Source organism: Sapajus apella, unplaced genomic scaffold (genome assembly GCF_009761245.1).
Source record: "Sapajus apella isolate SASKATOON/1434 unplaced genomic scaffold, GSC_monkey_1.0 scaffold5, whole genome shotgun sequence".
Taxonomy (NCBI): domain Eukaryota; kingdom Metazoa; phylum Chordata; class Mammalia; order Primates; family Cebidae; genus Sapajus; species Sapajus apella.
Window position 1 is genome coordinate 28401360 of NW_022436945.1, and position 25229 is coordinate 28426588.

Sequence of the window (25229 nt, forward strand, 5' to 3'; positions counted from 1 at the left end):
CTAGCCCATACTGATCTTCCCCTTTTCTGTATTCCAAGAGCAATTACATTCCAATTAAAGATGCACAATAATGGTTAAAAATATGTATTAAAACTTCTATTTATATTTTACCTTTTACATTTCTATTTTTATCTGTATATAATATAAAAATTATACAATGGTATCTATATCTTTTATAAATTAGTAAATACATATTTGGGTGTGTTCTTAAAAGTATACTGACAAAGGATATGTATCAAATTTAGAGACTGCTAGCCTATACTTAGTAACTTGTAGTCTTGAATATTTGTAAAAGATGCCGAAAGAGTCATAATACAGTAAGCACACTTTTGCAAAAACATGAGTTCTGAATGCCACAGACTAGGAGTAAATCACTTACCTAGAGAGTGAGCCAAATATTTAGTTTCCAAACAGCTTTTTTCCCTACTTTTAGACAATATAACTTTTATAAATTAATTTTTAAAACTTCTTTTGAAAAAATTACTCCATTAAGAAATTCTAGGGTATATTCTGGCAATAAAAGTAGAGATCTAAATAGTTTATAATAAAAAGGTATATTGGTCATGGTGTATATTATGTGAGCACATGTACATGTAAGCACATGTAAAATCTGGGGAATTATAAGAGTTAGAGTGGCTATTTCACTTTTTCCAGTTTATGAAGCTTGACTCTTCAAATTCCAAGTCCCTTCACTAGGGAATAATATCTTTCTTAGCATTCCACAGTTTCTAACTGGTGCAGTGCTGCACATTAATAGTTTCTCTGTGAATATTTGGTGACTTTCTGTTTGATATTTGCCTCTTTTCTATGTTTAGGCATTTTTCTGACTTTAAAATTTATTGCCTACTGCAGAGAGAGACTTAAGCTACAAATTAAATGTTTCCGTGTAGACTAGAAATATTCAACAATGTATTCATTACAGTGAAAGTGTAATATAAAAGATTTGAATGATCTTAATGTAATTTTTTAAAATACGGTTTATTATCTTAGTGTTATATAAATAAAACTAAGCAGAGATGTTAGATATATTTCCTCTGTTGATATGTAAAAGATAAAATGGAAATCAGAGAAATATATTTTAAATGCTTCAGGAATGGCCTATACCCAGATGTTTGTGTGGTGGGTTAGGGTGTCTACTGGGTTTGCTAAAAGCCATTTTAAATAAGAAGTATGAAATTTAGTTATAAAAATTGATAATGTCAGGGGTCTTTTTTTCTTATATTGTAAATTTATTGTTGCAGATTAAACTATGTAAAACAATGTGCTTATTTAAGTTTATAGCATGTTTTTTCGCCCCCATTTATTTTATTGCATTTTAGGTTTTGGGGTACATGTGAAGAACATGCAAGATTGTTGCATAGGTACACACGTGACAGTGTGATTTGCTCAGGGATCTTTTTTTTTTAAAAAGATAACTACCCAAACAACATTACATAAAGACAAAAGACTGTAATTACAGGCCTTCCCATTGGCCACTGAAAAGCAGGGTTCTACTAACAGTAGCTTACCTCGAGTGTGTGCTTACTCAGTGCTAGGGCTGTGCATGCATTATATCATTTAATAATCTTCCCTTGAGGGATCCCCTAAAAGACAGTACTATGTATTACTTATTTCTTTTTTACTGTTGAAGAAAGCCTTAGAGAAGTTAAATAACTTGTCCAAAATTATACATAGTGAGTGACAGAGTGAGAGTTGAACCCAGGTCTATAGGACTGTAGACCAGAACTGCACAATGGAACTTTCGGCATTGATGGAAATGTTCCATTCCGTATCTGTACTGTCCAGTTTGGTAGCCACTAGCCCCAAGAGGCTATTAAACACTTGAAATATGACTAGTCCAACTAAATAACTGAATTTAAAATTTTTATTTAAATTAAAATAGGCTCATAGGAGTAGTGGCTACTGTATTGGACAGCACAGCTCTAGAAACCTCCTAAATGTGCTTAATCGCTCACCAATACCTCCTTAATTCTCTTTGCCTATTACATGCTAAACAAAAGATGTAATAGGAAAAAGAAAGTAAGGAAGTGTTACCGGAGGTGCACCTGAGCGTGGGGAGTGCCAAAGAGAGACATGGGTCAGCATGCAGCACAAAGTTAAATTAGGAGGAACCAAGTTATGGTTCGTACAGGAAGGTGACTATGGTTAATAATGTATATCCCTCACCACAAAGAAATGATGAATATTAGAGGTGATTAATTTGCTAATTAGCCGATTTGAGCAGGTCATAACATATACATGTATTAAAACGTCACATCGTACCCTATAAATACATATAATTGTTATTTGTCAATAATATTAAAAATAAAATTATTTTTAAACTATGATGTTCAAATCTCGCTTCAGACCTAGTGAATCAGTCTCAGGGAATGAAGCCTTGAACACTGAAACTGAAATGTTCCCTGGGTTATCGTGACTTGTTTCAGCATCTGAACCAAAATACCCTGAAAGTTCTTGACAAGAAAATTATTAACCGGGCATATGCCAACATCAGAAGTAGCCTATAATAGCAGTGATGACGGTATTACAAAGTTCTTTTATTCTTTCAAAACTTAATGTTGATTAGCAACTGTGTTAGATGATGGCAATTCATCGCTGGAGAAACATTCAACTAATTTATTTGTTTAATCATTACTTATAATTTGATATGAAGCACAAGAAATGTGATACAAAGAAAGAAGTCTTGATTTATTTACTTGTTCTTGAATTTATGGCTTATAAAAATTAGGTATTATAATTTTCTCCCCTCCTTAGGTCACTAATGCTCTTATAATCATTTGTCAATATTTTAACAGTATAAAACTTTATTGAAAAATATTTTAAATCTTCAAATTATTCATCAAAACCACCATTATTTTTTTGCTTATGTTATAGTGTCTCCTAAATTTTAAAATGATTTATAATTCTCATTTATTTGTATGAACAATATATTATTACATACTATACAACCTATTTTTATAATAATGATCTTAAATGTGAGTATTACTTGACTTGGATTTTCCAAGTCATTTCATCAGTAATATTCATAGTGTACAACACATCCTTTCTAGATAATGTACATTTGACTTCTGTTGTCATTATTGACAATTATCCTCCAAGAGCATTTATCTGGTGCCCATGTTTGTGTGGTACTGAAAATAAATGGGACTGGGAGGATTTAGGAAGGAATATTTATCAGTTAAGGCATTGTTAACTTCTAAAACAGATAAATCTTGGTTCAATGTAAGTGTTCTTGCTTGAGTGATCTTTTATGTATTTTACTTCCTTGTCTAAGTCTTCAGTCCTCTCCATGCAACCTGTGGATAGAGAAAGAAAATATGGAAAAGACATGCCTCTTCTTAGCCACTTTAAGGTGAACTGTGTGCTGTAACAGTTCATTTCCATAAGATCACACCTATTTGCTAGAGAGGCTGAGAAATGCAGTCTAGCTATATTCTCAGGGGCAAAAAAAAAAAGGATATTTTGAGGCCGGGCGCGGTGGCTCAAGCCTGTAATCCCAGCACTTTGGGAGGCCGAGGCGGGTGGATCACAAGGTCAAGAGATAGAGACCATCCTGGTCAACATGGTGAAACCCCGTCTCTACTAAAACTACAAAAAAATTAGCTGGGCATGGTGGCGCGTGCCTGTAATCCCAGCTACTCAGGAGGCTGAGGCAGAATTGCCTGAACCCAGGAGACGGAGGTTGCGGTGAGCCGAGATCGCGCCATTGCACTCCAGCCTGGGTAACAAGAGCGAAACTCCATCTCAAAAAAAAAAAAAAAAAAAAAAAAAAAGGATATTTTGGTGAACACATAACAGTCTCTGTCATAGCCTTGTCTCTGCTATGAATGAACTCTGACTCTTGGCAAGGAACTTAATCTCTTTGGCTTCTGTTCCCTTTACTTTAAAAGTAAGAGATCTGATGACTTTTTCTTTTTCGTTAAGGTTATTAGGTAGATGAACAAGATTCTTTTAGGATACAGTGGGGCTTGATTCAACAAAGCATTTGTGACAACCCTAATATCCTTAAAAAGAAGATCTGATGAGAAATGAGAACTAAGTTATAGCACAGTCAGTGGTTTTATAGTTAATTGCATAACCAGCTGAATTTGATTACTTAAGTGATCCTGGAGAGGAGAACTGGTGGTGAGGGTGGGGGAAAGTGTACTCAGGATTTCATTCTTAGTCCTCATCTTTTCACTTTTTCACAATTTTTATCAGTAAATCATATGAAAACAAACATAGAATTCAGACTCTTCAAATTATAATTTAGAAATTTCAAATAATTTTTTTAGACAGCTGTATTAGACTATCAAATTGCTTTAGCGTGTAATACAAGTTATAGGTTACCTGGGCATTTGAGGACTGGACAGAGAACCAAAAGAATTATTTATAACACTGTTTTTATGACAGTATATTTTTTAATGAACTGTGGAACATAACCCATTTTTAAATAAAGGATGACTTGAATTTGTATCTCCAAAATAACTTAATTGCCTTTCTGCCTTCAAAGATGAGAATGATCTCTTACATCCTTAAATATAATGTTAGGGGAGATATGGTTATCAATATGAATATAGCTTAGGTCTTTTTCAGTAGAGACATTGGCTTTAGCAGTGAAAAGACCACAAAAGGATACTACAAAGTAGTGTATAGCAATTAATTAACAGTTTATATTCACTCACAATGTTTATAAGAAACATATGACTTGAGGCATCATAGATTTTAAGAGACAAAAACAATGAATGATTATACATTAACATTGATAGGTACCATTGATTTCTTCTATTACATTTAAAGGCTTTCAAAGGACTTAATAGGAAAGATATTTTTAATGTGACAGTGATATTTCAAAATGTGTGTTTTTTTTCTTTTCAGGACTTCTAATAGTAGTCAGACATTATCATCCTGTCATACTATGGAGCCATGTTCATCAGATGAATTTTTCCAAGCCCTTAATCATGCCGAGCAAACATTTAAAAAAATGGAAAACTATTTGAGACATAAACAGTTGTGCGATGTAATTTTAGTTGCTGGTGATCGCAGAATTCCAGCTCACAGGTAAATTGTTTTCTATATTTCTGTATGTGTGAAATATTTCCTCGATAATTTGGTTATGTATGTTGAGGTAACCTACTTCAATTGACTATTATGTTTTTGGGAAGAGGTGTAGTTCATGGGATTTCCACCCGAAAAATAGTTCAAATGAAATTTTTACACATTTGGTGATTCTCAAAGGGTCATTTTCCTGCTGTAAAAGCACAATAACAAAACATACTGGCCTCAGATAGGTTGGTATTGTTTTGTATAGACTTCAGCTGCTAAAAGAAGCTTTTATGCCATATTCTACCTATTAAATACTTACAGTAAACTCAATGGAAATTAAAGCTTGTGGATATTTAGAAGAAGAAAAGCTGGTGAATTAGAGTAGCACAAAGTCTTAAGAGTTTTTAAAATAGCCACATCTATCCCAACTTATGTTTGCTGATTTCTAAGCAGTAGGAAAAGCAGTGCTAGGGAAAAAAAAGCCTTTACTACAAATTACATATTATTTCTTGAAATAAGAAAATAAAAGAGCTGTTTAATAAAGAATAATTCATTTTCATATAATTCTGTATTCATTTGTTCATTGTTAATCACCACTATGATTCTCAAAGGCTTTGTTTCTTTTTTTTTTTTGATGCCTTCAAAACTAATTAACGCTCTGTCCCAAAGATTTTTTTTTAAACCTTCCAAAATGAGATAACATCGCAAAAAGCCTTCTAGATATTGGCTTAGGCAAAGACTTCATGACCAAAAACCCAAAAGCAAATGTAACAAAAACAAAGATAAATAGATGGGACTTAATTAAACTAAAAAGCTCTGCACAGCAAAAGAAAGAATGTGAGTTAACAGACAACCCACAGAGTGAGAGAAAAATCTTCACAATCTATACATCAGAGAAAGAACTAATAATCCAGAATTTACAAAAAAAAAAATCAGCAAAAAAAAAAAGTCGTATCAAAAAGTGGGTTACGGACATGAATAGACAGTTTGTGAAAGAAGATATACAAATAGCCAACAAGCATATGAAAAAGTGTTTAACATCACTAATTATCAGGGAGATGCAAATCAGAACCACAATGCGATACCACCTTACTCTTGCAAGAATGGCCACAATCATAAAATCAAAAAATAATCAATGTTGGCATAGATATTGGTGAAAAGGGAACACTTTTACACTATTGGCAGGAATGTAAACTAGTACAAACACTACAGAAAAGTGGGGAGATTCCTTAAGGAACTAAATGTTAAAAAAAAAAAAAAAAAAAACTAAAAGTAGATCTACCGTTTGATCCAGTAATCCCACAGTACTAGCTATCTACTCAGAGGAAAAGAAGTCATAATATGATAAAAGATACTTGCACACACGTTTATAGCAGCACAATTCGAAATTGCAGCCGAAATGCCCATCAATCAAGTGGATAAAGAAAATGTGGTATATACATATATGGTGGAATACCACTCAGCCATAAAAAGGATCCAAATAACGGGATTCTCAGCAACATGGATGGAACTGGAGACTTGTTTTAAGTGAAGTAACTCAATAATAGAAAACCAAACATCACATGTTTGCACTCATAAGTGGGAGCTAAGGTATGAGGATGCAAAGGCGTAAGAATGATACAATGGGCTGGGCATGGTGGCTCACGACCTGTAATCCCAGCACTTTGGAAGGCTGAGGTAGGTGGATCACTTGAGGCCAGGAATTTGAGACCAGCCTGGCCAACATGGCAAAGGTCTGTCTCTTCTAAAAATAAAAAAACTAGCCAGGCGTGGTGGCGTGAACCTGTAATCCCAGCCACTGGGAGGCTGAGTCTGGAGTATTGCTTGATCCTGGGAGGCAGAGGTTGCAGTGAGCTAAGATCATGCCACTGCACTCCAGCCTGGGTGATAGAATGAGACTCTGTCTCCCAAAACAAACAAGCAAAAAGAATGATACAGTGGACTTTGGGGACTTGGGGTAAGGGATGGGAGGGGAGTAAGGGATAAAAGACTACACATTGGGTACAGTGTACACTGCTTGGGGGATGGGTAAACCAAAATCTCAGAAATTATCACTAAAGAACTTATTCATGTAACAAAACACTACCCATTCCCCAAAAACCTATTAAAATTAAAAAAAAATTTTTTTTAAACTTCCAAAGTGGAAATAAAATCATTAGGAAGAATTGGCTTGGTCTTTCAGTTTTCAGTGACTCAATTAGCATACATTATTGAGATATTACTGTATACTGTGACAGAAAGTCCAGCTTATGAACATGGGTTTGTTAAAAAGCTATTTCAACCTGAATTTCATAGAGGCACCTCAACTTCTATTTACAAAACTGAACTGATTACCCTACCTGCCATGCTTGTGTGAGCCATGAACATGTCACTTAGATGACTGTTGCAAAAGCCTCATAACTGATCCTCCCTTCCTCCACTCTTTGCCCGTACATTCTGTTTTAACATAGCTACCTGAGTGATCCTTTAAAGTGGAACTCAGATTCAGTCATGTCTTTGATCAAATCGTTCATTGACTCTTCATGTCAGTAAGTGTGAAAGACAAAGTATATGTAATGGCGTACATGATCCAGCCTCCTGTTACCTCTCTAGTATTCTGTCCTATTGGTCTCTTTCTTGATCAGTCAGCATCAGCCACACACAACCTCTTGTAGTTCCTTGTGTGTGCCAGGCATGCTACTCCTGCCTTTGGACTTTTGCAGTATTTCTTCTGCCTGAAGGCTGTTCCCAGATACCTGCATAACCAAATCCTAAACCACCTTCAAATCTTGGCCCATGTCATCTTCCAGTGAGACGACCTATTTAAACTCACCACGCTTTCCCCATTTGCCTTTACCCTACTTTTTCCCCCTTAGCACTTATCACCTTTTAATATACTATAGAATTTACTTTTACTGACCATTGGCTCCCTACCCTCTAAATGTAAGAATCCATAAGAGAAGGGATCTTTTGTCTTATTTTGTACCCTGATGTATCATCTCAGGTATCTAGAACAGTACGCATTGGACACACAGTAGTTACTGGACACACCTAAGTGTTTGCTCATTAAATGAATCAATAAATAGGCAGTTTTTGGAAGGAGCAATCTGAATGGCCAATAAACATTTGAAAAACCTCACTAGCAATCAGATAAATGAAAATTGAAACAAAGAGATACCATTTAACACTTCATAGATGGCCCAAAATTTTAACATCTGACAATATTATGGGGAAAATGTTAGTCTTATACAATGCTGGTGGGGTCTAAATTGGTATCTTACTCTGGCAATCTTATGACTCAGCAGTGCCACTCATGGGGAGGGAAGAAAATGGAATTAGGAGGGACCCAACGATTATCTGTATCATAATTTTTATTTTAAAAATGAAAATATTTAAAATCGAATCAAGTGTGCTGACACGGAAATATCTTCAAGACATTATCCAATGAAAAAATGCCTGTTTCAGAAATACAGCTGGGTTCCATGACTCACACCTGTAATCCCAGCATTCTAGGAGGTCCAGGTGGGCTGATCACTTAAGGCCAGAAGTTTGAGATCAACCTGGCCATCGTGGCAAAACCCCATCTCTAATAAAAACAAAAAAATTAGCTGGACGTGGTGGACATACCTGTAATTTCAGCTACTCTGGAGGCTGAGGCAAGAGAATTGCTTGAACCCAGGAAGCAGAGGTTGCAGTAAGCCGAGATCATAGCATGGCACTCCATCCTGGGAGACAGAGTGAGACTCTGTATAGAGTTAAAAAAAAAAGGATATGTATCATTTAAAATTTATTATATATGACTATCAAAAACTTAAGAGATAGAGCTAATGTATTTTATAATTATAAGAATAGATTTATAGTGTTATTACAACATAATTTTTAAACAAAATACAGACTAAAATAATAATAGAATATTGGCTGGGCACGGTGGCTCATGCCTGTAACCCCAGCACTTTGGGAGGCAGAGGTGGGCAGATCACCTGAGGTCAGGAGTTTGAGACCAGCCTGGCCCACATGGTGAAACCCCATCTCTACTAATCATATAAAAATTAGCCAGGCGTGGTGGTGCATACCTGTAAATCCCAGCTACTCTGGAGGCTATGCCAGAAGAATTACTTGAACCTGGGAGGCAGAGGTTGTAGTGAGCTGAGATTGCACCACTGCACTCCACTGTCTCCAAAAAATAAATAAGTAAATAAAAAGAATATTATAAAAATTTAAAACTTGCTAGCAAAAATCATTTTCAAATGTCTACCATATATTCACTACTTCTATAATTAATTTTTTTAAAAAGGCTTAGGTTATTTTTAAAAATAATTTTTTAAAATATATATATATTTTATTGCATTTTAAGTTCTGGGGTACATGTAAAGAACATGCAGGACTGTTGCATAGGTACATACATGGCAATGTGGCTTGCTGCCTCCATCCTCATCACCTATATCTGGCATTTCTCCCCATGTCATCCCTCCCCAACTCCCTGCCCCACACTGTCCCTCCCATAGTTCCCTCCAACAGACCTCAGTGTGTGATGCTTCCCTCTCTGTGTCCATATGTTCTCATTGTTCAACACCCACCTATGAGTGAGAACATGTGGTGTTTGATTTTCTGTTCTTGTGTCAGTTTGCTGAGAATGATGGTTTCCAGGTTCATCCATGTCCCTACAAAAGACATGAACTCATTGTTTTTTATGGCTGCATAGTATTCCATGGCGTATATGTGCCACATTTTCCCTGTCCAGTCTATCATCAATGGGCATTTGGGTTGGTTCCAAGTCTTTGCTATTGTAAACAGTGCTGCAGTGAACATACATATGCATGTTTCCTTATAGTAGAATGATTTATTATCCTTTGGATATATACCCAGTAATGGAATTGCTGGGTCAAATGCAGTTTCTATTTCTAGGTCCTTGAGGAATCACCACACTGTCTTCCACAATGGTTGAATGAATTTACACTCCCACCAACAGTGTAAAAGTGTTCCTGTTTCTCCACATCCTCTCCAGCATCTGTTGTCTCCAGATTTTTTAATAATCGCCATTCTAACTGGTGTGAGATGGTATCTCAATGTAGTTTTGATTTTTTTTAAACCAGAAAACAACAACAATGGGAGCAGCGGATATCTGGATTTTCTAAACAATAATATTTGTTTGCATGTATGCTTTATACACCATAAAGTTTTTGCCCATTCAGTATGATACTGGCTGTGGGTTTGTTGTAAATAGCTTTTATTTTTATTGAGATATGTTTCGTTGATATCTAGTTTATTGAGAGTTTTTAGCATAATGGGCTGTTGAAGTGGAATTTTGTTGAAGGCTTTCTCTGCATCAATTGAGTTAATCATGTGGTTTTTGTCTTTGGTTCTGTTTATGTGGTGAATTATGTTTATAGACTTGTGTATGTTGAACCAGCCTTGCATCCCCAGGATGTAGCCTACTTGATCGTGTTGGATAAGCTTTTTGATGTGCTATTGCAATTGGTTTGCCAGTATTTTATTGAAGATTTTTGCATCTGTGTTCATCATGGATATTGGCCTGAAGTTTTCTTTTCTTATTGCATCACTGCCGAGTTTTAGTATCAGGATGATGCTGGTCTCATAAAATGATTTGGGGAGGATTCCCTCTTTTTGTATTGTTTGGAATAGTTTCAGAAGGAGAGGTACCAGTTCCTCTTTGTATGTCTGGTAGAATTTAGCTGTGAACCCATCTGAACCTGGGCTTTATTTGGTTGGTAAGCTATTAATTGCTGCCTCAACTTCAGCCCTTGTTATTTGCCTATTCAGAGTTTCGATTTCTTCCTGGTTTAGGCTGGGAGGATGTAAATGTCCAGGAATTTATCCATTTCTTCCAGATTTATTGGTTTATGTGCATTGAGTTGTTTGTAGTAATCTCTGATGGTAGTTTGTTTTCCGAGGAATCAGTATTGATCTCCCCTTTATCGTTTTTTATTGCTTCTATTCAATTATTCTCTTTTCTTTTTTATTAATCTAGCTAGCGGTCTGTCTGTTTTGTTGATCTTTTTAAAAAACCAGCTCCTGGATTTATTGATTTTTTTTGAAGGTTTTTTTTGTGTCTCTATCTCCTTCAGTTCTGCTCTGATCTTAGTTATTTCTTGTCTTTTGCTAGCTTTTGAGTTTTTTTTTTTTTAATCTTGCTCCTCTAGCTCTTTCAATTCTGATGATAGGGTGTCGAATTTAGATCTTTCCTTGCTTCTCATGTGGGCATTTATTGCTATAAATTTTCCTCTAGACACTGCTTTAAATGTGTCCCAGAGATTCTGGTATATTGTGTCTTTGTTCTCGTTGGTTTCGAAGAACATCTTTATGTCTGCCTTCATTTCGTTGTTTATCCAGTCAACATTCAAGAGCCAGTTGTTCAGTTTCCATGAAGTTGTATGGTTCTGAGTGAGTTTCTGAATTCTTAGTTCTAATTTGATTGCACTGTGGTCTGAGAGACTGTTTGTTATGATTTCTGTTCTTTTGCATTTGCTGAGGAGTGATTTACTTCCAATTATGTGGTCAGTTTTAGAGTAGGTGTGATGTGGTGCTGAGAATTATGTATATTCTGTGGATTTGGGGTGGATAGTTCTGTAAATGCCTATTAGGTTTGCTTGGTCCAGGTCTGAGTTCAGGTCCCGGATATCCTTATTAATTTTCTGTCTCATTGATCTGTCTAATATTGACAGTGAAGTGTTAAAGTCTTCCACTATTATTATGTGCAAGTTAAGTTTCTTTGTAGGTTATTAAGAACTTGCTTTATATATCTGGGTGCTCCTGTATTGGGTGTGTATATATTTAGGATCGTTAGCTCTTCTTGTTGCATTGATCATTTTATCATTATGTAATGCCTTTCTTTGTCTCTTTTGATCTTTGTTGGTTTAAAGTCTATTTTATCAGAGACTAGGATTGCAACTCTTGCTTTTTTTTGCTCCCCATTTGCTTGGTAGATCTTCCTCCATCCCTTTAGTTTAAGCCTGTCTGTATCCTTGCATTTGAGATGGGTTTCCTGGATACAGCACACCAATGGGTTTTGACTTTTTATCCAAAATGCCAGTGTGTGTCTTTTGATTGGGGCATTTAGCCCATTGACATTTAAGGTTAATGTTGTTATGTCTCAATTTGCTCTGCCATTTTGAAGCTAGCTGGTTGTTTCATGCATTAGTTGATGTAGTTTCTTCATTGTGTCAATGCTGTTTACCATTTGCTACGTTTTTGGATTGGCTGATAGTGGTTGTTCCTTTCTATGTTTAGTGCTTCTTTCAGGAGATCTTGTAAGGCAGGCCTGGTGGTGATGAAATCTCTGAGCACTTGCTTGTTCATAAGGGATTTTATTTCTCCTTTGTTTATGAAGCTTAGTTTCGTTGGATATGAAATTCTAGGTTGAAAGTCCTTTTCTTAAGGATGTTGAATATTGGCACCCACTCTCTTCTGGCTTGTAGGGTTTCTGCCGAGTCATCCGCTGTGAGTCTGATGGGCTTCCCTTTGTGGGTAACCCAACCTTTCTCTCTGGCTGCCCTTAGCATTTTTCCCTTCATTTCAACCCTGGTGAATCTGATGATTATGTGCCTTGGGGTTGCTTTTCTTGAGGAATATCCTTGCAGTGTTCTCTCTATTTCCTGGACTTGAATGTTGGCCTGCCTTGCTAGGTTGGGGAAGCTCTCCTGGTTGATATCCTGAAGAGTGTTTTCCAGCTTGAATTCATTCTCTCTGTCACGTTCAGATACACCTATCAAACATAGATTAGGTCTTTTCACATAATCCCATATTTCTTGGAGACGTTGTTCATTTCTTTTTATTCTTTTTTGTCTAATCTTGCCTTCTCGTTTTATTTAATTGAGTTGATCTTCAATCTCTGATATCCTTTCTTCTGCTTGGTCAATTCGGCTGTTGAAACTTGTGTATACTTTGCAAAGTTCTCATGTTGTGTTTTTCAGCTCCATCAGTTCATTTGTATTCCTCTCTAAGCTGTTTATTCTCGTTAGCATTTCGTCAAACCTTTTTTCAAGGTTCTTAGTTTCTTTGCATTGGGTTAGAACATGATCTGTTAGAGAAGTTTGTTATTACCCACTTTCTGAAGCCCGTTTCTGACCATTCATCAGACTCATTCTCTATCCAGCTTTGTTCCCTTGCTGATGAGGAGTTGTAATCCCTTGGAGGAAGAGAGGCATTCTGGTTTGGGGTATTTTCATCCTTTTTGCACTGGTTTCTTCCCATCTTTTGGATTTATCTACGTGTGGTCTTTGTGGTTGATGGCTTTCAGATGGGGTCTCTGAGTGGACATAGTTTTTGTTGCTTATGAAGTTATTTTTTTCTGTTTCTTAGTCTTCCTTCTAACAGTTTGGCCCCTCTACTGTAGGACTGCTGGAGGTCCACTCCAGACCCTGCTTGCCTCGGGATCACCTGCAGTGGCCATAGAACAGTAAGGGTTGCTGCCAGTTCCTTCTTCTGTTATCTTTGTCCCAGAAGGATACCTTCCAGATGTCAGCCTCAGCTCTCCTTTATAAGGTGTCTCTTTGGATATACGGGGATTGGGGAGCTGCTTGAGGAGACAGTCTGTCCCTTATAGGAGCTCAAGTGCTGAGCTGTGAGCTCCATTGTTCTGTTCAGAGATGCTGGGCAGGTAGGTTTAAGTCTGCTGCAGTGGAACTCATAACCTCCTTTTTTTCCCAGGTGCTCTGTCCTGGTAGGTGGGGCTTTATTTATAAGTTCCTGTCATTCTGCTGCCTTTTTTCAGAGGTGCCCTCCCCAGCAAGGAGGTAGCCTAGTCACAGTCTGCCAGCAGAGGCATTGCTGATCTGCCGTGGGCTCTGCCCAGCTGCTGTGTGAACTTCCTTGTAGTTTTGTTTATAGGGGTGTAGTTAGAACTGCCTCGGTAATGGCAGACTGCCTCAGTAATGGCGGACTGCCTCGGTAATGGTGGACTGCCTTAGTAATGGTGGACTGCCTCAGTAGTGGCAGACTGCCTCAGTAGTCGGGGACTGCCTGGGTAATAGTGGACGCCCTAACCCCCAAAGAGCTGGACCGTCCTGGGTCCAGCTGTGCTTGCTGAAACTGTCAATCCAGAGCATTTCAGATTGCTGGTCTTTGTCAGGACCAGACAAGCCAGATCACCTGGCTCTCTGTTTCAGCCCCCTTTTTTTCAGTTGAACGGGTGACTGTCTCCCAGGTATTCCAGTCGCCAGTTGAAATGGTGCCTGGATTTGTGTGAGTTTTTGTGCAGAGACCCGCTGCACTGGCTGAAACAGCCATGCTGGAGACTTGTAGCGCTTTTCCACCCGGGAATCTCCTGGTCTGTGGGCAGTAAAAATTCTTTTGGAAATGCGGTGATCACTCACCCTCTGCATTTTTGCTGGGAACTGCAATCTAGAGCTGTTCCTATTCAGCCGTCTTGGATCCTCCCCCACCCCCCAACAAACAATAACTTTTACATTTTTTCCTTTACATAGTTGATTTGATGATATGGGCTTGTAGCTTGTTTTCTGGATGTTATAAAGCATTATTTGAGTAATAAGCTGGTAAAGCGTTCACCTCAGCAGAAACTTTGGTATTGGTAATTTATTATACAAAGGAAGGAAGTAGGGCATAAAGCAATTTGTCAAGCTTAAAGTGCATTTCCTAGTACCATGCACTCTGAGTAACAAACAAAAAAGAAGGAGCAGCAGCATTTATTAATCAACATCAACTTGAATGTGGTCATTGATTTTTTTTTTCCTAATGTGTTCTCAGATTGGTGCTCTCCTCTGTCTCAGACTATTTTGCTGCCATGTTTACTAATGATGTCAGAGAAGCGAGACAAGAAGAAATAAAAATGGAAGGTGTAGAACCGAATTCATTGTGGTCCTTGATCCAGTATGCTTATACAGGTAACAAGTCTGAAAATGTAAATTAAAACCTCTTAGATTGATGTTGTATTGTTAGATTTTGGATTTCTGTCTTTGGAAAGCATGCCATCGCTAACAGTTAATTCTTCTATTGTCATCACTACCTATTGTATTTAACCTGGTAATAAATTAAAATCTCCACATTACAACCTTTAAAATGGTTATTATAATTAAGCTTTTGAATGTCCCTTTACAATGCTAACATAAAAATTAATGAATTATGTAGTGTCAAATTTTTGCATTTAAAATTTGAGAGTTGGCTAGGTATAGTGTCTTACCCTTGTGAATCGCAGCACTTCGGGAAGCCGAGGTGGGATGGATGATTGCTTGAGTTCAGATCGCTTGAGCCGAGGTGGGATGGATGATGCTGCAGTGAGCCATTGGTTACACCACAGCACTCCGGCCTGGGCAATAGAACAAGACCCTGTCTCAAAAAAAAAAAAAAAAAAAAAAATTGAGAGTTATACAGGTATATTGTAGATGTAAGTTACTAACTAATGCATAATTTTAAAATTCTGAAAATAGGCCAGGTGTGGTGGCTCACGCCTGTAATCCCAACACTTTGGGATCACGAGGTCAGGAGTTCAAGACCAGTCTAGCCAATATGGTGAAACCCCAGCTGTACTGAAAATATAAAAATTAGCTGGGCGTGGTAGTGCATACCTGTAATCCCAGCTACTCGGGAGGCTGAGGCAGGAGAATCGCTTGAACCCAGGAAGTGGAAATTACAGTGAGCTGAGACTGTGCCACTGTACTCTAGCCTGGGCAACAGAGCAAGACTCCATCTCAAAAAAAAAAAAATTCTGAAAATAAGCCATTAGTTTTTATTTTAGTAGATATCTCAAACAGCTAATAATTTTTTCCACAGTTAGGCCTTTTCTTTTTGGAATGTCTTAAATCATGTAGGTCTGTAATATATGTATTAAGTTCTTATATGAAACCGCTACTGTTAACATCAGTTATTTTATAAAATAAGGTTAATGTAGTTCCATAGCTAATGGGATTTCTTTTTATCATTAAGGCCGCCTTGAATTAAAAGAAGATAATATTGAGTCCCTGTTATCTACAGCTTGCCTTCTTCAGCTTTCGCAGGTTGTAGAAGCATGCTGTAAGTTTTTAATGAAACAACTTCATCCATCCAACTGTCTTGGAATTCGTTCTTTTGCTGATGCTCAAGGTTGTACAGATTTGCATAAAGTGGCTCACAATTATACTATGGTATGTATTTTTTGAAAGTGAGAAGGCCTATCCTGCATATGCATATTTCTTATTGTTGCAGGCTTATCTACATGTTGCTGTTTTCCCATGGCTCTGCCACGTGTCTTGAGACTGAGCCTCATTGCCTAGTGTGTCATATTTTCATTGAGTTATAATGGAAAAGCACCAAGTAATACTTCTCCTGGGCATATGAATCAAGCCCTAAGTTATTACAGTCACTGGGAAGCAGAACAGTGGCCTAGGACTATTTCATTAAGATTTTCAGATTTGCTGCATTTTAAAACAGGACTCTTCCCAAACATTTTACTTTGCTCCACATGGATGAAATTCTTGAGGATTGTTCACATATTCATTGATAGAAATTGGTGACAGAGGTTGCAACATATTGGTAGAGGACAAATGAGAGGCTTTTTATTAAGGATAAATCTGACTATGTATAAACCATTTACAGCCATGTAGAATGATGTTTTTATTCATTATAGCAAATTTTATGCTCAATAAATCATAGAGGAGGTTCCAATTTAGTAACCTGAAGGATAATAAAATGAAATAATATGTACCACCAACCCCCATGACACAAGTGTATCTGTATAACAAACCTTCACATATACCCCTGAATAAAAGTTAAAAAATGGATGGACCTAGGATAGGAAGAAAATAAGGGCATGTTGAGCACATAGGGTTAGAACCAGCCTCTGTGGTCTTAACAGTAGAGGGGTACAGGCAAGGGAGCGTATGTGGATTTTTAAGGAATGATCATGTTACCACGTTAGTTCTTCACACCTGGGCAATGACTGAAGACTGTTGCTTTAAATGCTTCAGTTTAGGGCAATACAGTTTCTAAGAGAAGGAAAAATGTAAACATTCACATACATGTATATAGTTATGGATATCACTAGTTTTGTCAACATTTAGAAAATGTATTTTGCCTACCCTCTCCTCCATCGTTCCATTGAGAGATTGAGAATGCTTTAGGAATCTTTCATTAGAGAAATAGATATTTGGAAAAATTCTAAGAATAGGTATTTACAAACTATTGGGAAGATCACTTCTGTCTACTTCATGAGTTTTGTGTGAGGATTAGATGTTCTGATTAACACTCAGAACATTGATTGGCATGTCATATATCCAGTCAATGAGTCTCATTCCATTGTTGTCATCATCATTATATAGATTTCCTCTATCCAACACAGTAAGAATTTATGGGAGGGAACAAAAGCACTCACAAAACCACAGCCTTTATGACTGGTTTTCCTCCCTATGGTGTAATCATTTCTCAGGAATGTTTCTTGTTTATGATAGTCACAGAGCCTCAACTGGTAAAATAAGAGATTGTACAGCAGGACAATAATATATAGCCCTAGCATGCTATTAGGTTGACATTTAAAAAATTAAGTCCATTGAAATTTTTTTTTCCCTTAGTCTTTATCATTCTTTATAGATTCTCATTTTAACCATACACCTGCAATTTCAACTACTTTTTTGAATGAGATGAATATAAATAAAGTTAGATTTTTTTCTTTATAATCAGTTTATAATTTGAATAATTATCTTTTTTCTGGGAAGGAGTTTTATTCAGGTGAAACCATTTGTATGCATTTAGGTCACTCCTGTTGTTTACAGTAAAGGCATGATTGCTGCTTTAACGCTTACACAGAAATAAAATTTAAATTAGCTGGATGTTTTTAAAGCTATTTTCATAGTCAATTAGTTGTGGTAGATTTTTTTTCTCAAGGCTATTATTTAACATTATTCAGTTTCAACAGAGACATGAAATTGAATTCTAATAACAATAAGTAATTTAGAGGCAGATTACCTGATTTGAATTGTTGCTATGGGAACCAAATGAAAATGTATAGCAAAATTCAATCTTCAATTTAAATAAATCTCTTCATAATTTCATTTGCTTAAAAACTATTCTAAAAGGGGAAAGAGCACAATGCTAGCAAGTGTTTGGTAGCATGATAGTTTTGTGTATTATAATATGGATTTAAAATACAAAGCATAATGCCATGCCAGTGATTTCAATCAGTGAATGGTGCGTGGACTGGGGATGTTCACTGATCCTGTGTGAATGCAAGTCATAAAGGATAAGGAGTCCTCCCCATGATCCATGAATGTAGAAACCTGTTTTCTCATTCTGCCTGCCACTGAACATGACCTGGAGCAAGTCATTTAGCCTCTAAAAGAGTCTTAAGACTGCTTGTATCATTACAACTATTTAATGTCATTTTGAATTTATGACACAAACATAAACATTTAATTTTAAAACTTAAAATTGTCTTTCTCAATCTAGAAGACTTATAAAAAACATTGAAATCTGCGAAAGTAGCTGCTTCAAAACCAAATTAATACTTTTGAAAAGTACTTTGTGTTTAACCTTGAGTTCAGTAGTATTTCATAAGTTGTTAAAAAACTCAATTTTCACTTAATATAAATTATACTAGAATGGAATGGACATTATTCTGAAATAGATATATCAACAAATAATTTGTTAAGTGAATATTTACGTGATAGTCCTTCTGTTACTGATGAAATGCAATTAATGGCATTTGAAAGTACAGCATAGTTATACCAATGTATAAATCTGTCAATTATACTATATATGTTTAAGGAATTGGAAATATATATTATTATTTCAATTTCTTCAGAAACTCACTTAACATTTTATCATAAGTATCTTTCCATGTATGTAGCTACATGAACTTTGCCTTTGAAATTTTTAATGCCTATTTAATATATAGCTCCCTATACTGACCACGTAGGCTATTTCCCATTTTTTTCCATTATAAATAATAATACAGAGAATCACTGTTAGGTATTTAGCTTTTTTGCTTATGAATTATTTATTAAGGTTTAAACTACAAGTGGGATAACTAGGTTGAGAGTTTCAGCATTTTTGTAGCTCTTGCTATGTGTTACCAAAATTATGTCAGTATGCAATTTAGTAGAACCTTTTGCTTCAATCCTGGAAGTTTTATTAAAATATGTTTCTGAAAATGATAATCTATCATTTAAAATAGACTCATTTGGACATCCTTGAACAAATCATGATAAATTGAAGCAATTGAACTTCGTTAATTATTCATGAATGGTTTTCCCCTTTTGAACTTCTACTGATAGGAATGTCAAGCTAACATATATTTTAGATCAGTACCTCACTCAGGTTACCACAGGCTATATGGAAAATATAATTTTTATTTTAATATAGAAGATAGTTATTGATAGTCCCTATCTCTAGCTCTGATTTAAACAGCCTTAGCTTCCTTCTTTAGTAAACCTCTGCATGCTGAGACAGCAATAATACATCAGAAGTATGAAAAAAACATTAAGGGACAATATGTGTCTAGCATTTGCACTTATAACTCTGTAAACTATCCATTCATTAAGACGTTATAACCTTTCAAATCAGATGGTTTTCCTTCTCCTCAGATTAGTTAGCATAATAGCCTATCAGGGTCATCTCACACCTAACGGCATTTTTATTTCCCTTTTCAAATTATAGAGGATTTGATTCCAATGTGAGGCCAGGACTGAGTCATCTTCAGTCTGATGCCCTGATGCCAGGGCATTATAGGTCACTATTTTTATTTTCCCTTTGGTCCTTTTTCCTATGAGATCAAAAGAACTTTGTAAATAAATTATATTAGAAGAGATTAAACATTTAAAAACAGACCCTTAGAAGAGATTAAAAATTTGAAAACAGACCGAAAATCCTAGATGGTCTTATAAATAACATTAAAATGACCTTAAAGACGAATTTGGTTGTAGTATAGCCCTAAGGACAGATACTGCTTCCAGGGAGGATCTGAGAAGACTTTTGTGGTCTAGAATGGTTCTGGGAATTCTAGCCATCCTGGAGGCCATTTCTGAGTAAGATAAGTAACTAAGCTCTCTAGGTATTTGGCTCCACCACTGGCCAAATTCTTCAGCACCCACAAATCCAGCCACTTGTAGTGTCAGAGTATCATACCTCTCAGTGTCTAATTCATTTTTTCTCTCTTCCTTCAAAAGAATTGCCAGAAGTATTTCCTAACTTGAGTGAAGCAATATACTTCAGTGTCCCAGGTCCATTTTTTAAATGTAATAAATGATACTTTATTACATTTAATTTTTTAAGCACTTTAATTCTACTTATATATGTTTAACAACATAATTGCAGTTTAATTATTTTTCTCTGCTGTGTTTGTTTCCTAACAGATAGTAATACATTGTAACGTCTGAAATATAAATTGTGTTTTGGTATCTAACACAAAAAACTTTTACTTTATTCTAAGTAAATTGTGATGGTCAGAAGGAACACTATTGTTTCTCTGCTATTTCTTCCCTCTAGGAGCATTTCATGGAAGTAATCAGAAACCAGGAATTTGTATTATTACCAGCCAGTGAAATTGCAAAGCTCTTGGCTAGTGATGACATGAACATTCCTAATGAGGAGACAATATTGAATGCACTTCTTACTTGGGTCCGTCATGATTTGGAACAGAGACGGAAAGATCTAAGTAAACTTCTGGCTTATATTAGGCTACCTCTTCTTGCACCACAGGTAATTAATAGGTGCTTGTTTATGGGAATTTTTCTTGGCCTACTCTATCAAAGAAAGTAATTTTACATGTATTCCTATGAAATGTATAGGTGAATAGATAGTAAACTTATGTTTGAAATCCAGAAGATCTGGCTACCTAAATTACATCAATTAAGTAACAATTCTTTTTTTTTTTTTAATTTTTGAGATGGAGTCTCATTCTGTCACCCAGGCTAGATTGCAGTTGTACGATCTCAGCTCACTGCAACCTCCACCTCCCAGGTTCAGGTGATTCTCTTGCCTCAGCCTGCCAAGTAGGACTACAGGCGCGAGCCATCATGCCCTGCTAATTTTTGTATTTTCAGTAGAGATGGGGTTTCACCACATTGGTCTGGCTGGTCTCAAACTCCTGACCTCAGGTGATTTGCCTGCCTTGGCCTCCCAAAGTGCTGGGATTACAGGCATGAGCCACCGCGCCGGGCCTCAATTAAGTAACTTTCCTGATTTTGGGTTAGTAATTTAGTTGACACAGATACAAACTTATTATACCAGTTGGAGGAGAATTACTAAACTGTTAATAAAAGGAACACTGGACTCTAGGAACCAGAAAATTTAGATTAATTCCTTTGCCACATGTTTATTAAGTATCCACTAAATATTGAATTCTGGTAATATATAAGATTAATAAGGTATATTAATAGTCGAAGCTCTGACATTTTAAAACTTTGTGACTTGTCATATTCACACCACTCAGTTTCTTCATCTGTCAAGTAGAGATAACGTCTTCCCTGACTATCTCACAGTGTTATTACAAGGATCAGAAACGTGCTCTATGACATAAAATGTGCTATGAATAAAAATATTATTATTTCAGAATTGAGAGATTAGAGATTAGTTGATGCATTCAAGACAACCAGTCATAACATTTACGTGCATAGTTTTCCCCTTTTTACAATTTCCACTGGGCTATGTAAAAATGTTCCCTGCATACATTGCTGCCTATCTCAAGGCCTTGAAAGCAGAAAGAGGCCTTGAAAGCAGAAAAAGAATGAGCTGTTTCTTTTGAAGGTCAGACTTTCTTTTTCTTTTTTTAATTTAAAGTGCCATAAATGTTCTCTTATTTGCAGTTATCTTGAGCATAATGTATTATTTCCTGCTGCTATGAGCAAAAGTTACTGTTTGTTCTTTATGTAACAAAGGGAATAATCAATGTGGATCCTTTGTAAGACCTTCCTCCTCAGATATAAAATATTGTATGAATATATAGGACTGAAACTCTGTAAGTTGATGATAATTCAGGAAAAGTAATATAATAAAATGTTTCTCTTTAAATCAGATTTTTTAAAGGGAGTTACATTTTTACTGCTACTTAGCAGATTTTTTCCATTTTTTTTTTCTGTCACTAGGCTGGAGTGCAGTGGCGTAATCTTGGCTCACTGCAACCTCCACCTGCCGGGTTGAAGCAATTCTTCTACCTTAGCCTCCTGAGTAGCTGGGACTACAGGTGCGTGCCACCACGCCCAGCTATTTTTTTTTTTTTTTTTGTTTTGTTAGTAGAGACAGAGTTTCACCATGTTGGCCAGGATGGTCTTGATTACCTGACCTCATGATCTACCCGCCTCAGCCTCCCAAAGGGCTGGGATTACAGGTGTGAGCCACCGTGTCTGGCCTAAAAATTCTTTCAAGTTGAAATCAAACCAAATCTGAAAAATCATTTTAGACTTTGAAAAGAATCTGTACAATTAAGTAACATGATAATTGACTTTACTTCTGCAGTTTCAAATATTTATGATACTATAGTTGCACAACTCTCATAGACCTTTAAAATATCTTTTATCCAGGATAGTGCTGCTAATCCTAGCCATAAGTTCTTAGGGTTGAAAGGCATTTTGGAGATCATTTGTTCCAACACTCATTGTACAAATGAAGTGACAGACCAAAAAAGTAAATCCATATGTTCAAAATCACAGTGTGATTGCATAAATTCCTCTCCTTCTGTATTGTAGTTTTATTTGGCTTTTGCTGTTTGGCTGACATCATAGGGCTAATGAGAGGGCGAGGTGGGACTTGAACCCAAGTACAGTTCTGTACCTTGCCCATTAAACCATTCTGCCTCTTCAGTGTACTGTGTGTAAAATTGCTCAGGGTAGCAGGGAGATGGTATCAGTTGGAGGATGAAATAGATTAAAAAATAAATCAGTGATTATAATGAGTTGAAGACTGTGATAGACACATGAATGTGGCATTCTGAAAATAATAGAAGTAGCCCACCCAAAAGTGGGGGGCTGACGAGAAAGCAGGGAGAACTCTTACAGTGTTATTTGATGCACATTATGAATTAGCCACCCAAAAGAGCGGGGCATGATACCCAGCAGAAATAGGAGCTTGTACTTCATTATGAAGTCATGAGCAAACATAATGTGTTTGGGAATTTGAAGGTAGTTTGCATGGCTAGAGTGCAGAAATAAAAGGGGGTAAATTCAAGAGATGGGGCTGAAGAGGGGAATGGACCAGAACATGGAGAACCTCAGTCATGCCAAGGAGTTTGAATTTTATCCTGAAAGCAGTGAGGAAGCACTAAAGGATTTTTTAATAGGAATGGCATAATTATAATTTTATTTCAGAAAGATTACCATAACTGCATTGTGGAGAATGGATCTGAGGAATCAAAGCCAAAAACCTATTAGGAAGGCTTTTGGAATTCAGACAAGTGAATTAGGCACACTCTGGCAGTGGATGTAGAGAGAAATTACCAGGTTCAAGAGCTATTTATGAGGTCAAACTGACAAAACTTAATGACTGAATGGTGAGGGTGAACAAAAAGAGGAATCAAGAATGATTCTGATTTGTAAAATTAGGTTAATTAAAAGTTGCCATTGGTTGAAACAAGGAATATAGAATGAAGAGCTAATTCAGAGGATGGGGAAGGAAGTTGAAGAATCATGTTCCCGAAGCTTCTTGGCACCTTTAATCCTTTTAGAGTCTAAGGACTTAGACTTTTTTGAAAACTCTTTCTTTAGATTGTTGAATCCAAAGGAAAGAGAATGACACTGGCCAAGGAGTACACAAGAGTGCTTGGGATGGAACCCTAGGAAACAAAATATTTAGTGGTTTTTCCCAAACCTGGCTAAATAATTGGATTGTTATTAAAAATTGATTTCACACTTCAAAAAGGTGGAAGTTTTATTGTCATCAGATGCTAAAGAGAAGACAAGGAGGGAAAATCCAGTGGGTTAGCCCAGTGGTTCTCAAGGTGTGATCCCCAACAGGAAGATCAGTGCCTTTTGGGAACTTCTTGGAAATATAGATTACTAGGCTTCACCCCACACCTACTGAATATGAAACTCTGGGTCTGGGGCCCAGCAAATGGTGTTTTAGTAAGTCTTCCAAGTGGCTTTGATGCATCCTCAAGTTTGAGAACCATTTTCTACCATAAGTAGTGGTAATGGGAGCTACATTGCCCTATATAATTTAAACGAAGTTACTTTACCTCTCCGTGATAATACTGTGCTGCAGTATTGTGACATTTAGAGATATTGGCAGTGTTGATTTTTTTCATTGCCAAAAGTGAATGGCAAGATTGTAGAATTAGAGTTATCAAGTAATAAAGTTTTGAAGTAGATACTAAAATAATGAAGAAAATGTTGAATTATATTGTTTTACTTTAAAAGGTAGGAAAACATAACAATTATTAAATTGCCACATGCCAATCAAATAATAAATTACTAATATTTTTTAAATTGAGATTAGGTCTAGTTACCAAGAGTTTATTTTTGTGAAATTGTTTCTTTTCCAATGATACCAACTAAATGAGATTTTATCCTACTCTGTTAATATGAGACATTCCATTTAGTCCAGCTAGAAGGGATTCAATTTACATATAGTAATTTTATCATAGTGTCTCCAACAGTAGATTCTTAAAATAATGTAGGGAATAATGCATGTGATTGTAATCCTCTACCAAATGATCATTTTTGTATGGATTTTCTTTTCTTTTCTTCTTTTTTTTTTTTTTTTTTTTTGACAAGGTTTTGCTCCTTTTGCCCATGCTGGAGTGCAATGGCGCAATCTCAGCTCACTGCAATCTCTGCCTCCTGGGTTCAAGCGATTCTCTTGCCTCAGCCTCCCAAGTAGCTGGGATTACAGGCGTGTGCCACCATGACCAGCTAATTTTGTATTTTCAGTAGAGATGGAGTTTCACCATGTTTGCCAGCCTGGTATCGAACTCCTGACCCGTCTTGGCCTGCCAAAGTGCTGAGATTATAGGCGTGAGCCACCAGGCCAAATCTTTGTATGGCTTTTTAAAAAAACGGAATAATCTAGGAGACAAATATTTATGGTCATTTTATTTTATTTTTATTTTGAGGCGGGGTCTCACTCTTATTATCCAGGCAGGAGTGCTGTGATACGATCATGACTCACTGCAGCTTCAACTTCCTGGGCCCAAGAGATCCTCTCACCTCAGCCTCCTGAGTAGCTGGGACCACAGACACACACCACCACACCCAGCCACATTTTAAAATTTTTTATTTGTTTATTTATTTATTTATTTATTGAGATGGAGTCCTTGTCGCTCAGGCTGGAGTACAGTGGCACAATCTCTG

At 36.5% G+C, this 25229-nt stretch overlaps 1 protein-coding gene and 1 long non-coding RNA gene across 3 annotated transcripts in view; one reads left to right on the forward strand and one right to left on the reverse strand.

The window, feature by feature from the left end:
- The window catches only part of KLHL5 (kelch like family member 5), an 86914-nt gene that overhangs the window by 30034 nt on the left and 31651 nt on the right, over nt 1-25229 (forward strand). For both annotated transcript variants that reach the window (XM_032272033.1, XM_032272038.1), the window contains 4 exons: nt 4858-5040; nt 14728-14864; nt 15904-16100; nt 20434-20646. In XM_032272033.1, the coding sequence (XP_032127924.1) occupies nt 4858-5040; nt 14728-14864; nt 15904-16100; nt 20434-20646 (730 nt within the window). The remainder of the gene's footprint in view (nt 1-4857; nt 5041-14727; nt 14865-15903; nt 16101-20433; nt 20647-25229) is intronic.
- Nucleotides 1-25229, reverse strand: part of LOC116545502 — a 109096-nt gene that overhangs the window by 1899 nt on the left and 81968 nt on the right. The window contains exon 3 of the long non-coding RNA XR_004266338.1: nt 15161-15306. This is a non-coding gene — a long non-coding RNA (uncharacterized LOC116545502). The remainder of the gene's footprint in view (nt 1-15160; nt 15307-25229) is intronic.